The 13,821-nt window shown below is 39.7% G+C and overlaps 1 protein-coding gene across 1 annotated transcript in view; it reads right to left on the reverse strand.

Moving 5' to 3' along the window:
- Positions 1-2,195: 2,195 nt before the first annotated feature.
- The window catches only part of LOC108679373 (probable cyclin-dependent serine/threonine-protein kinase DDB_G0292550), a 54,858-nt gene continuing 43,232 nt past the window's right edge, over positions 2,196-13,821 (reverse strand). The window contains exons 3-8 of the mRNA XM_047881551.1: positions 10,333-10,565; positions 9,753-9,908; positions 8,322-8,392; positions 6,439-7,981; positions 5,766-5,940; positions 2,196-5,463 (exon numbers count right to left, since the gene is read on the reverse strand). Of these exons, the coding sequence (XP_047737507.1) occupies positions 4,921-5,463; positions 5,766-5,940; positions 6,439-7,981; positions 8,322-8,392; positions 9,753-9,908; positions 10,333-10,565 (2,721 nt within the window). The 3' untranslated portion in view covers positions 2,196-4,920. The remainder of the gene's footprint in view (positions 5,464-5,765; positions 5,941-6,438; positions 7,982-8,321; positions 8,393-9,752; positions 9,909-10,332; positions 10,566-13,821) is intronic.

Here is a 13,821-nt window from a genome sequence, read left to right on the forward strand (position 1 = left end):
AAAGAAGTAGTAGTAGGAGCATAGCAGAAATAACGATAGAACAAAAATAGTAATACAAGCAAACTAGACATAGAATAGAAAAATGACACACAACTACTTTTTTTCCATCAAAACCCTTCAAACTTTTCTCATAGAGAAAAGGCATTAGCTCATTTGGACGCAGAATTTAATACAGAGTGTGTTTTTTCATGTATCTTCAACATGTCCGCCGTGAAATGGACATTGAATGTATATATTCCTGCATACATTAACATTCTCTAACTTTACTTGCTGTGTGTTGCCTGCAACAACGAAAATTATTGACAAAAAAAGTATTTGACAATTCGCTGCAAGTTCCTCAAACGCTTTCATCAAATAAGTAAGTTTCCGCTTATAAATGTACTGCTATTACTACTACGAATGATGGAATTAGATACTTTAAATAAATTATTATCGTCATATTTATTGATGAAAGATTGGAACGATGAACAATCTTGTCACTCGAAATGCAGTGAGCCTTGCAACGTGAAATCATCAGAAGATTGTACACAGACAATAGAGAAATATCAAAATTGATAACAGATAGGAGTTGTGGGAGAAGAGAATGTAAATTACTAACGAGTTTGCAGCAGACTGTTTAAAATAATAATGAAAATAATCACGGCAAACAGCTGAAAGTATCGAAATTATCATCCAAGCAATCAAAGTAATGGTTATATTTCTTGATTTGCTGAATGATTCATGACGAGGATCATAGCTAAAAAATATCCTTGAAAATTCAATGACAAATAACTTTTTTAATTCTAAGGACTACCTTTGTGGAATTTTCACATTTATTAAATTTTACTGCAACCATAGAGACCTGCGCGCGTAAATCACGGCATGCAAAAAGTCAAAAAAATTCCAGTGGCGTGCGCTTGAGTAATGCGGTAATAAATAAAAATAAATGTCAGTAAAAAGTGATTTCTGCGCTAGCGTCACAAAGCAATAAGTAACCCTATTCGAAGTACTCGACGGAACTTGGAGTTGCGGAACTGGAAATATTCGACGGACTTTAGTTGTCATGGACAAAAAACGTATCCAACTTTGACTTGGATTCGTAACCTTACCAGTCACACGATTGTAATACTTCCAACTAGTCTGTTACGAGCATGAAACATTAATTTGAAATCTACGTAGTAACATTATCATCTATTATCTTTAAAGTAGATGATAATTAAAAACTATAATGACTTAATGTTCAAAATTTTTTGTAAGACTGTGATGAACAAGTGGAATGATCGTTAGCACCAACTGCACTCGAAATGTGTTTCATAAATCGCGTTTTTCAGAAGAACCAGCAAAAAGAACGAAAAACGTGTAGCGGGTCGAATAAAAATCATGGTACATTACAGTGCAATAATACTCGAATACTGATGTTTAATTGTCCACCAAGTCCAATACTATAACTGGTGGCTATGATGAATGACTTATTGATGAATGAATTTGATAAAATTGTGGCGCCTCCGGATGCGTTTATCGGATTTCCCTAATACTGCGTTCCGGTATGGGCCGAAACAGCGGAAAATTGTCCTAAACGAATAACGCAATGGAAGAAGAGGCTTGCACAGCGATCAACTGTTCAACAATGTTTATGTTACGGCCTTAATTCAAATTAAATGTCTATTTTCGAACAAAAGTCTATGCGTATTTTAGTATGCGTAGATTTCCACACAAAAAGAGAGAAAATAGCTACCGAATGAAACAGTGTCTATGATAACCGGCTACTTGGTAACCAAATGCCAACAATCCTTAAGCTATTCATCACTCCGGCTTGCAAACCCAACGAATATCAAGATATTTCTCATGTAACAACAGGAAAAATGTGTTTTATGTGTAAATATTATAATATGTAACGTGGCCATTGACTATCAAGTAGCAGATGCAAACGAAACATACAGGAAAATTAATTGATCTTGTATCACAATAGCAACACTTTCTTATCCAGAGCACGAATAGAGAACAGATACGTCCAATAGCCGAGCTAAACTAGGTCCGGATGCCCCACACAAGAGCAAGCATCGCTATATGGACAACGAGTCGCTCATTTCTTTGAGTGCATAGTTAATTTGCTGCTCTGGGACCATACTTTCAAAACTCGCTAAGTGAACGTAAGTACTTACGCTCTATTTTCTTGTCTATGATTGGTGGATTTTGCTTGAAAGACCGTCTATGATTGGCTGATGAACTTACGATCTCTTAACTTTTTTTGAATGTATGGGCCCAAATCAGCAAATGAGGCAACGATAACAAAACAATGTTCGTGATCTAGGCTACATGAAACTCAATCAATTACATTCTTCCTTCCTAAAATTATTCATTAAGTTTGAGCAGGGGAATGGACACGTGAGCTGGAGTCGAGCAGCAACTTAGGCAAGTTGAGGCAATCACAAAAAACTTGTCCCAACTTTGGGAAAGTTGGATGACTTAAAATAGTTTCCTTACAAATTCAAGTTGAGAGTTGAAAAGAAAACAATATTTTTAATTGAACGCTAATTATGTTGCTACATTTAACTTTGATTGAAGCTAGTTAAGTTTGGAAAATAGTACTCGTTTTGCAAACTAATTTCAAAATAATGCGCAAGTTCAGTTATTTGAAAATCAGTAAGCAAAAAAGAAACCTTCGTTTTCAGGAAATGTATAGCTCAAGGATGCAGATAATACACTGAATTTCATACAAACTGAAGTTTAAAGAAATATTACAAATATAAATCGACAAATTACGTAGTTGGAAAGTTGCCGTATATTTTACCGCAACCCCGTTCCACATACGGGATGGAATCAGCAACGATAATTTAAAATTATCCATTAAAGAATTCATTTCCGATTAATAAGTGAAGTGAAGACACAAAAGTAACGTACACCTACAACAATAATGATCCAAGCGAGCTCTTAAAGGAATGTAACATACTACAAATTTTACGTATTCCTATAACAACGTAACGCCAGTGAACATGAGCATGCGAACAGACTTGAGCATCGAACAGTTGACTTATAGTCAACAATAAATCAGCCTCTTGTCTTAATTATCACGAGTCAATTAACGTAACAATTCAATTAACCTTAACAACCAAGAACAATTTAATGAACGTTAGCCAATAATCATAAGAACAATAGTAAGAGTAGGGAGTGAGAGAAGCAATGTAGGTTAGAGTAAATGTTGAGTGAGCAAAACGTTTTGTGAAATTGAGACACGACTGCAGAAAATTTAAGTAATTTGCAGTTTTGGCGAATAGATAGTGGATAGTCTAGCTAATTTGTTAAATTAATCGTTCTTAGTAATCAAGAAGAGGTTATCAGTGTTGAAGAATTACACCCAAGATTATCGTATTCATCGTAGAGAAAGATAAGGTGCAATTATGGCTCCAAAATTAACCTAATGAGCAGAAATGAGCTGAAAAATCACTGCGAACGTTGAGCCAAAGTAAATTGACGCAAGCCGATTACCGCGAAAAAAAATTTGTAACCGCAACAATAGTTTATGGTCTCTCCCAAAATTGAAGTACTACAGGCATACAACATATAACCTTCATTACAACCTCAACAGTCTTTATCTGTAGAGCCAACGTTGCACGCTTTCTATTCTTCGCGAAAATATTATGGTCAGTTCAAATTTTTAAAACGTCTATCATAAACGGTCATATTACGGTTTTTACAGGAGACGTTGAACGAATTTTACCTCAAAAATGCACATGTGTACTTCAATGCAAGTGACAAGCTTGGAATTAATAGTTCATTAGGTATGAAATATCGAGTGTGAGACGTGAACATAAAATAACGTTACCGATTTTAGGAACCCTCGTTATTGTGAAATTGAAGTTAATAAATACATGGACTGCCAGATCTTACGGCTCCTGTTGTTATGTTGCTTTTATGTATAACAAGTGAAGCATTCGTACATTAATGAATATTTACGACCTTCTTCAAGACAGAATCGAACACCAATAACGTGACGCAACAAGGAAGCCATACAAACGTCGTAACCGCAATCTGAAGTTAACATATTTCAGTCCTACTGAAACAAATGAATTAGCAAAAGTTAGAAGCAGTAGCTAAAGTTACTGTGAATTCAAGACTAAGAAGGACGTACACTCTTGGTTTAGGTCGAGCTCGTAGTTCCTTAGCATCTATAATAATCTTGTTTGCATCCGCAACAAAATACCAAATATCACAAGCCTGGGGTAATGGCAACCGAGAAGGAGAGAGGCGAGCTAAGTTCAGGTCACCAGCACGAGCTGATATAAATATACGTAGGAATACCAAGGATTATGCCACGGAAGATTACAGGTTATCAGTTGGCCTCTCTTCACTCTGATCACAGTCAATGTTTAGCTCGGTTCAGTTTTCGGTTTAGCTTGTGTTTTATTATCCCTAATTATTGTGCACATGAGTCGAGACTGAAAACCTATTCTTTTTCCAGTCAGGATTCAAACAAGTTCACTGGTAGACTTCAGTCAATTATCAACTAACTCAACTAATTCAGTAATTATTTTCATGTTTCATGCAGATCTGAGCAGCATCATCATCTTGTTCTTACAAAAATATTAAGTAATTACCAGGTTCAACACATATAATCAAGCTTTTCCATACACGAGTCATGAAAAAATGTCCAATCCTTAACTCGCATTGCTAAAAAAAGAGCAGAAGTTAACGCGCGTTCATCTTAAACTAATTTATTCAAGTGACAAGATGAAATAAATAATTTTTTGAAATGAAACGAGCCTCAAGACGACAGTGTATACAAACGGACGAGAAGAAAAAGAACAACGCAGACATCACTCAAACAAACAAGAAGAAGCTTAAGAGTATTCTAAAGAAGGCAAGATGGCGATGCTCTCAATTAAGATTTAATAGAGAGTCAATAGAGAACGAGGCTTTCCGATGAGAGCCTGTCGAGATATGCTACCGCATTGCCGGTGCTACATGACCATGCTGACTACGATGCTGGTGAACGTTGCGTGATGCTGGTAATGACGATGGTGCTGAGGATAATGATGAACGCTGTTCGTAAGGAGAATACCTTTGGTGTCGTTCATCACCACCTGCACCACTCTTCACCACCACACCACCATCGTCAACACCACAAACACCATTGACATGGGTCTCCACGGGACGGTTTTTCGAGACGACATGGCTGGAAGTTTGTGGAGGGGAAGGACGACGCGTGTCGTCCATATGGACGTTTTCTGACGTGGCGCGATGGTCGGCTGAGTGGGAGGACGAACGATGGTCAGTAGAGTGGGAGGACGAACGATGGTCAGTAGTAGAGTGGGAGGACGAACGATGGTCAGTAGAGTGGGAAGGATTCGTGAAGCTGGCGTCGTAAGCGGACACTTTGGCTTTGATGAAAGTAAGGATGCCTTCTAGAACCAGGAACCGCGCGCGCATCTCGAAGAACTCGTTGGGAACTTTGCGGTACTCTTCTTCCATCTGCGTCCGCACTTTCTGTGGGGCAAAGGGTATTAGAAATTTCCGCAAAGGGTGATAAAAATGTCCGCACTTGCATTTAAATCAAAATACATAAATAATGGTTCATCCACTTCAAGTAGAAAACTATTTGAAAACAATTCACGGATAATAAATTTATAATGGTGATGCTTAAACCACATCACCATAAACAATTAACTTATACAAGCCATGCCTTAATAAGGTTACCAGTTATATGGAAAAGTATATATACGATTTTAAATAAATGGTTATATAGCAAAACAAATATTAAGATGGATTTAAAGTAACATAAAGTTTACCTTGTATTCACTAGAGCCAGGCACTGCCTGGTCAAGTTGAGACTTGAGTTCAGTAAGTTTATTGTTGGTGGGCTTAAGTAGTTTGTACAAACTCTTGTACTCGGTGTAGAACTCGCCGAAGTCTCGACTGTACTCTCTTCTCTGCTCCACGCTCCGTACGCTGGCACTGTACTTCCTGTTCATTCAGAACTTATAAATTATTAATCATATCATAATAAATGATATATCAGATCATAATAATTTATATATAATATCATGATAAATGATTTATCATAGTATAACAATTTATAATTCATATCATAATAAATGATATCATGTAATAATAAATGATAAATCATTTCATAATATATGATATATCATATCATAATAAATGATAAGTAATTAGAGTTATCATACTCGCATATGCCAGAAGTTTATATTTTACTTTCTTTTGGTATTTCCATTGCAAGAATCACGAATTTAAAGTGATTTATTTATTTATTAAGTGTAACAACAATAACTAGTCGAAAACAAATCACGATGTTCAGGAAACTAAATTTAGGTGTCAATAATAACGTCCCAATACTTGGGAAAATAAATATGGATGGCATTAAAAAAGTACCGATATTAAGATGGAGTAAAATTATTTTATCCATATGAAAGTGAATATTATATTCATATTACGAACACTCACTGAGTGACTCGGTTTATTTCCTGTTGGATGTCATCCTCATTCTTCTCATGCTTCAATATCTGCTCCATGGTAGGATTACGAGCTTCGGACTTCCCTGAATCAGGGTAAACGTTCCCTCCTTCAGGGTAAACGTTCCCTCCTTCAGGGTAACTCTTCTCCGCTTCAGGGTAACTTTCCTCCACTTCGCGGCGACTTCTCCCAGCTTCGTTGTTTCTTTTTGGAACTTCATAATTCTTACCGCTTTCCGGGTAACTTTTCGCAACTTGAGAGTAACTTTTTCCTTGTTCATGGTGATTTTTGGGGTTGTTAGGACTTTTGGAAGTGTTCCAGCGGTCGCCACCAGGGGGCTGAGGTCCTTGGGGCTTGTAAATTTCGTTCCTGGAAGGTCTGATAGCTTCGCAGTCTATGCTTGGCACGGCATCAGCGGGCGGCGAAGAACCGTTCACTGCAACTGAGTTGCGGTGGCCGTTCATGTGGACGGTAGAGTTGGAGTTCCACGAGGTAGAGTTGGAGTTCCAAGAGGGAGGGTTCTTGTGACCGGCTACACCAACACCCAGGCTGCGTTGGTGGCGTTGTGGCGGACTGATGCCACTGGTGTTGTTGTGTGTGGATTCGTTGGTATAGTTGTTGTTCATGCCTCTGCTGTTGCTGTTGTAATTAGCGTTATTGTGACTGAAGTTGTTAGTGCCGTGACTGTTGTTATTGTTGCTGTAACCATTGTTAGTGACATTGTTTGTGTTGTTCAGAAGACCATTAGGCGGAGACTGCCGTTTCCCGTTCACAAGCTTGCCGTTAGTTTCATGGGTGAAACTAGCCGAGACTTTGGGTGACAAGTGTGATGGGTGTACAGGGGAAGCTTGGTTCCCATTGACAGGTGAAGCACCCAGAGGGGAAACTGAAGCACTTCTGGACCCCGGACTCGCCTTCAGGAGTGACGTACCGTTCATTTTTGATGCTATGTTATTACTGGAGCTGAAGTTACTATTACGATGAGGTTCTTGACTATCGTTACTACCACTAAACTGCTGACCATTGCTCAGAGCGCCGTTATGACTGAGCGCTGCACTAGAACTATTCTTAACAGAGCCGCCTAGTTTACCTATAGAAGACTGGTTGTTATGGTTGTTATTGGCTATTCCGCTGGTCGAGGAGGAATAAGGAGCGTACGCCTGACTAGAGTAACTCATGGAGGAATGAGCGGGGGCGGTGCCACTATAGATAGCGCGGGAGCTTCCCCCGACACGGGATCTTTTAGCTGTGGGATCAACGACCGCAAGAGCAGCCCTTTTCACTCCCCTTGACGAACTCCCACCATTTGGGGAATAATCGTTGGGACTTCTACTGTTCTCATCCTCCTCGAGTCGCTGGATTTTGAGCTTGTTAGCTTTGACCGTGACTCGTTCCTCGTCGGTGTAGAAAGGCCAATCTTCGCGCACTTGAGGCCAATAGGAGCGATGTAAGGCCAACATATTGCGCCCCACCACCGTGCTCACTTGTAGACAAGCGGGCCCCACGCGACACCCATCACCCTTTGTAACGCCCTCTGCAATGTTCCAACATCGTCAGACAAATGGAATTATCCATGAAATGAAGGAATTGCTAAAAAAGTATTTACGTAAAAGTATTTACATAAAGATATGTTCGCGCTCATAATAATTAGGATGCTGATAAATAATGATGATGTCGTCAATATATATATATATATATATATATATATAATTATGATGCTGCTGATTGTAAAGACGATAATCATGCTGATAGCAAGACGATGACCATGATAATGATGCTGCAGATTATAAAGACCATAATCAGGCTGCTAATAATGATGCTACTGAAAATAAAGACGACAATCATGCTGATGATAATGATACTGATGCAGGTACCCTGATTGATGCGCTGGATAAGCTTGAGTTTGTCCCAGTTGCTGAGGGCGAGGATGTGGATGGCGCGATCACTGGAGGATAATTGCATATTTTAGCACTAAATCCTACATTATTATGTTAACAAAAATTAAATTTTAAGGACACTTCTGCATTATAGTCCATAAATTGTTCAAATTTGAGATCCTTCTGTTTAGTGTTTATTAATGTATAATCTACAGTATAATATTATAATTCAGATAGAACATGTAGATTATGCTCTATACGATAATGTACTCGATTTCTTGGACTTATATATTTGAATTCAATTTTATTCTAAAAAACAAGTACTATGTAAATAAAAATGAATGCAAAATATAATTAAGAAACGAGGCATAAAAACGTGCAAGTGAAGGAAAAAGTCAATATGAGGAGGCGTAACTTTAGGATTACAGGAAAAGATAGAAGACCATGAAAATTTATGAAAAAAGTAGAATACTAAGAAGAATGAATCAGATATTAGATGCATAGGAAAGAGATAACTAACGTGGATACTAGGCACATTCGTGTTTAAGATGAATATCATGACGCGTGGGTGAATCAACATAAGAATTTAAATAAAGTGAGATGAAGAAAATCAAATAAGATATATACATAGAAAAGAGGGAAATAACAGAGAACATTTAGAATTGAGGGTAGGACTGAGGGTAAGGATTGAGGAGAAGGACTGAGGGTAAGGACTGAGGGTAAGAACTGAGGGTAAGGTGAGAGTAAGGACTGAGAGTAAGGACTGAGGGTAAGGTGAGGGTAAGGACTGAGGGTATGAACTGAGGGTAAGGTGAGGGTAAGGACTGAGGGTAAGAACTGAGGGTAAGGACTGAGGGTAAGAACTGGGGGCAAGGACTGGGGGCAAGGACTGAGGGTAAGGACTGAGGGTAAGGACTGGGGGTAAGGACTGAGGGTAAGGACTGAGGGTAAGGACTGAGGGTAAGAACTGAGGGCAAGGACTGAGGGCAAGGACTGAGGGTAAGAACTGAGGGCAAGGACTGAGGGTAAGAACTGAGGGCAAGGACTGGGGGCAAGGACTGAGGGTAAGGACTGAGGGTAAGGACTGGGGGTAAGGACTGAGGGTAAGGACTGAGGGTAAGGACTGAGGGCAAGGACTGAGGGCAAGGACTGAGGGCAAGGACTGAGGGCAAGAACTGAGGGCAAGGACTGAGGGTAAGAACTGAGGGCAAGGACTGAGGGCAAGGACTGAGGGCAAGGACTGAGGACAAGGACTGAGGGTAAGGATTGAGGGTAAGGGCTGAGGGTAAGGACTGAGGGTAAGGACTGAGGGTAAGGACTGAGGGTAAGGACTGAGGGTAAGGACTGAGGGTAAGTACTGGGGGCAAGAACTGAGGGTAAGAACTGAGGGTAAGGACTGAGGGTAAGAACTAGAGGCAATATACTAACGTGAGGGAGTAGGAAGAGAGGTCGGTGTTCTTGCGGTACATCATCTCAGCACCGCCGTTGTGCTGGTTCTTGGCACCACCACCGCCAGCACCACCGTACCCGCCACCGCCACCACGACGCTGGACTGAGCCGTTGTCCCGTCCCACCACCTTGATGCTGCGAGACATGGTAATGGTTAATTGTTAATATATAACCGGTTAATAAATAACCAAGTAACAATTAACTAGTTACCAATTCGTTACTCTTAGTTCGGGCCCATATATCGATATTTAACCACTGATAAAATAATATCTACAAGATAATTACAAGACTTAACAGTTCTGCTCATTGTGCGCCTGGCCAGAGTTGAAATATTTCTAAAAAACATATTTATAAATATTGGTAAAAAAGAAACAATATTTCCAATGAATAACGATGACCCACCAGTTTTGTTCATTGTGCGCTTTAACAGAGTTGAGTTTATCCTTGACATTGTTGAAGGAGTCGGCGTTAGCGTTTATAAATATTTGTAAAAACAAACACAATAATTATAAATATTGGTAAAAAGAAACATTTTACACAATGAATAAGTATGACCCACCAGTTTTGTTCATTGTGCGCTTTAACAGAGTTGAGTTTATCCTTGACATTGTTGAAGGAGTCAGCGTTAGCGTGAACTCTAAGCGTGCTCTCGATGGTGCCGAGACACAGCAGGCTGCCGCTTGGGGTGCGGGTGACAGCTTTTATCTCAGAGTGTCGGTCTCGTTGTGACTGTGTTGAGAATGTGAACTGGTGCTTCACGTCACTAGCGCTGCTTCCTGGTATCACTAGGCTCTGAAACATAAAATAACAATTATAGCACTTATTTATGTAGTACATACTAAAAAAATTAGTGAAACTTTGTTTAGACAGAGATTCACAGTTCGCGCTTGTATGGGGCATCATAACCCTGTTTAGCTCGAGCTGTGGTTAAGGAATTTTGACACAATTTGGGCAATATGGATATATTTCTCCGAGTGAAAAAGTAGCTAGATATCTAACCTCGATCGAGATGGTAACTTAGTTCAATTTTAAATTAATGTCGATGCATTGTAGTTGCAAAAAGATCGAGACCAGCGCTGGCTTTACGGAATAAATAACTTGTAATGCTCCGCAAATTACGGCATTAAGTGTAATAAATAAAATCATATTCACAAAACTCAGGATCATGCACTGATTAATATTGTAGTTGAATCATCAGGGAACGCACAGAGTGCATGAAAACCATGCACTTAATTATCCAATACTCAGACTGCAAAGATTTCACAGAATTATGAGGCTAATTAATGGTATTTATGGCTCAAAATCAATTATTATCTGAATAATTCTCAAACTTCGGCAGCCGTTATCGTATTCGGTGAAATGAAACAGGCTCGCTGAAACTTACTTTACGCAATTAACGGATCATTTTGTCCAAATAATGACTTACATAGTACACGTATCACTGTTTTAGTCTGGCCAATCTGGGTCATAATTACTTATAAAAATAAAACATCTATTTCAACAAAAGCTCTTTCATTTCTGTGAATGCGGAAACCATATCACGGCCTTCAACAATATAGCGGATGACGAGATAAGGAACGTTGTGACGCACGAATGCTTGCAGTGACAAACTTAGTGTGACGCAAAAACATTTCTCTATATAGTGCATATTCTGGTACGTCGTAATGCGATCTAATTCTTCGGCCAAGTACGTACCGGTAGGCAGACACGAAAACGTACCGGTCGGCAAGCATTAAAACGTATTGGCCAATAAACACGAAAATTCAAAGTAATCGATTCACTGAAATATTTCTAACTGTAATTTATTTGCCTGCAATCACCATTTCATTGCCACAGCTTCAAAATTTCCCAGCCATTGCCTTGACATTTTCTTGCCATCGCTGCCGCTTCACTTTCCTGATATCATTAATAGATTTCCATGCCATATTGCCACTAGATTTCCGTGCATACAGTCGGCAGAACAACTATAACTGTACGTACAGTCGACAGAACAACTAACTGAAGGAACAGTCGACAGAGCAACTAGCTGTAGGTACAGTCGACAGAACAACTAACTGCACGTACAGTCGACAGAACAACTTTACGTACAGTCGGTAGAACTTTACGTACAGTCGGCAGAACTTTACGTACAGTCGGCAGAACTTTACGTACAGTCGGCAACTTACGTACAAACTTTACCTCATGCATTAGCAGCTATACATAAAATTTTACGTACAGTCGGCAGAACAACTTTACGTACAGTCGGCAGAACAACTTTACGTACAATTGGCAGAACAACTTTACGTACAGTCGGCACAACAACTTTACGTACAGTCGGCACAACAACTTTACGTACAGTCGGCACAACTTTATCGTACAGTCGGCAAAAGTTTACGTACAGTCGGCAGAAGTTTACGTACAGTCGACAGAACAACTTTACGCACAGTCGACAGAACAACTTTGCGTACAGTCGGCAGAACTTTACGTACAGTGGGCAGAAGTTAGGAATTTACGTACAGTCGGCAGAAGTTTACGTACAGTCGGCAGAACAATTTCACGTACAGTCGGCAGAACAATTTCACGTACAGTCGGCAGAACAACTTTACGTACAGTCGGCAGAACTTTACGTACAGTCGGCAGAACAATTTCACGTACAGTCGGCAGAACAACTTTACGCACAATCGGCAAAACTTTACGTACAGTCGGCAGAACAACTTTNCTAGTGGATAATACTGCCATTGATGCTTGATGTCTGAGAAGTGACGAGGTTTGTGAAGGAAAAAGTTCAAGCCTGTACTCTGCTCTAACGTCCCTCTTATCCACTGGCATCTAGTTACTCTTCTAATTTCAAATTTATTAAACCTTTTCCATGCAAAAATCTATGTAGGTACCGTATATATAATTTCATTTCTTATTTACTATTTAATAATTTCATCCAAAAATTTCAATTCAATTTGCTGAATATAATTACATTTTTCAAAAATACCCTGGCTTATTTTCTTAATTGCATTCTTAGTTAAGAATCAAATGTTAAATTTTTATTATATTTCCATTATATGGTTCAGATCTGATTCTTGAAGTGAAATGATTGCAAAGATTGAAATGATGATTATTATAGAAGTACTCGGGTTGTACCTTCAAATCATTAGCTTATATTATTGTTCTTATGATCTCTTCTCAGCCATCACAGGTGTCAGGTACCAGTTATTAAAGCTATTTTAAAATCTTTATAGCTGTATATAATTGTTTTAAAATGTAACAAATGAATTTTTTCTATCAGGACATGCACTTGGAAGAACGCATATACCGAACAGACTCGGACTGTCTGCTGGCTGGCAAACCATTGACTGAGTTTGACCCTGTCTCTTATACACATCTAGATGTGTATAAGAGACAGGTGGTAGACGATGTACATATGAGTACAAGCGTGCATATGAAGTACATTTGGTGAGGGTAACGCAAGTTAGAAGGAGGGAAAGTGAGGCTTCATTGGCGAGCTTACAGCCCTCGTGAGGGAGACAGGCTAGGGTATCCGAGCAGGGGAGGGATGTTAATGTTAATTACAGCTAATTAATGGTTAATTACGAGAGCAGCAGGTAATTAATGGTCACTACTGGGACGAAAACAGCAAGTAATTAAAGGTCACTGCTACAACGATACTGTTAATAATTGAAGGTTACCAAGATGATGTCTGGTAATTAATGGTAGCCACTAATACGATGGTTAGTAATTTTCTAGAGAATTTTAAATGTTGTTGTTGCATTATTTTGACACTAAATTTTGTTTGATGAATCTTTTTCTTCGGCACACTGAGAGAAAAATGTAGAGGAAACCTTTTTGGATGACAGACGCTACAAGTGGCAACGCGTGTGGCAGCGCATGTGGCGGGTCACGCTGCGCGTGGCAGCGCGTGTGGCAGGTCACGCTGCACGTGGCAGCGCGTGCGGCGGGTCACGCTGCGCGTGGCAGCGCGTGTGGCGGGTCACGCTGCGCGTGGCAACGCGTGTGGCGGGTCACGCTGCGGGTGGCAGCGCGTGTAGCGGGTCACGCTGCACGTGGCAGCGCGTGT

Source organism: Hyalella azteca, unplaced genomic scaffold, assembly GCF_000764305.2.
Source record: "Hyalella azteca isolate HAZT.00-mixed unplaced genomic scaffold, Hazt_2.0.2 contig8310, whole genome shotgun sequence".
Lineage (NCBI taxonomy): Eukaryota > Metazoa > Arthropoda > Malacostraca > Amphipoda > Hyalellidae > Hyalella > Hyalella azteca.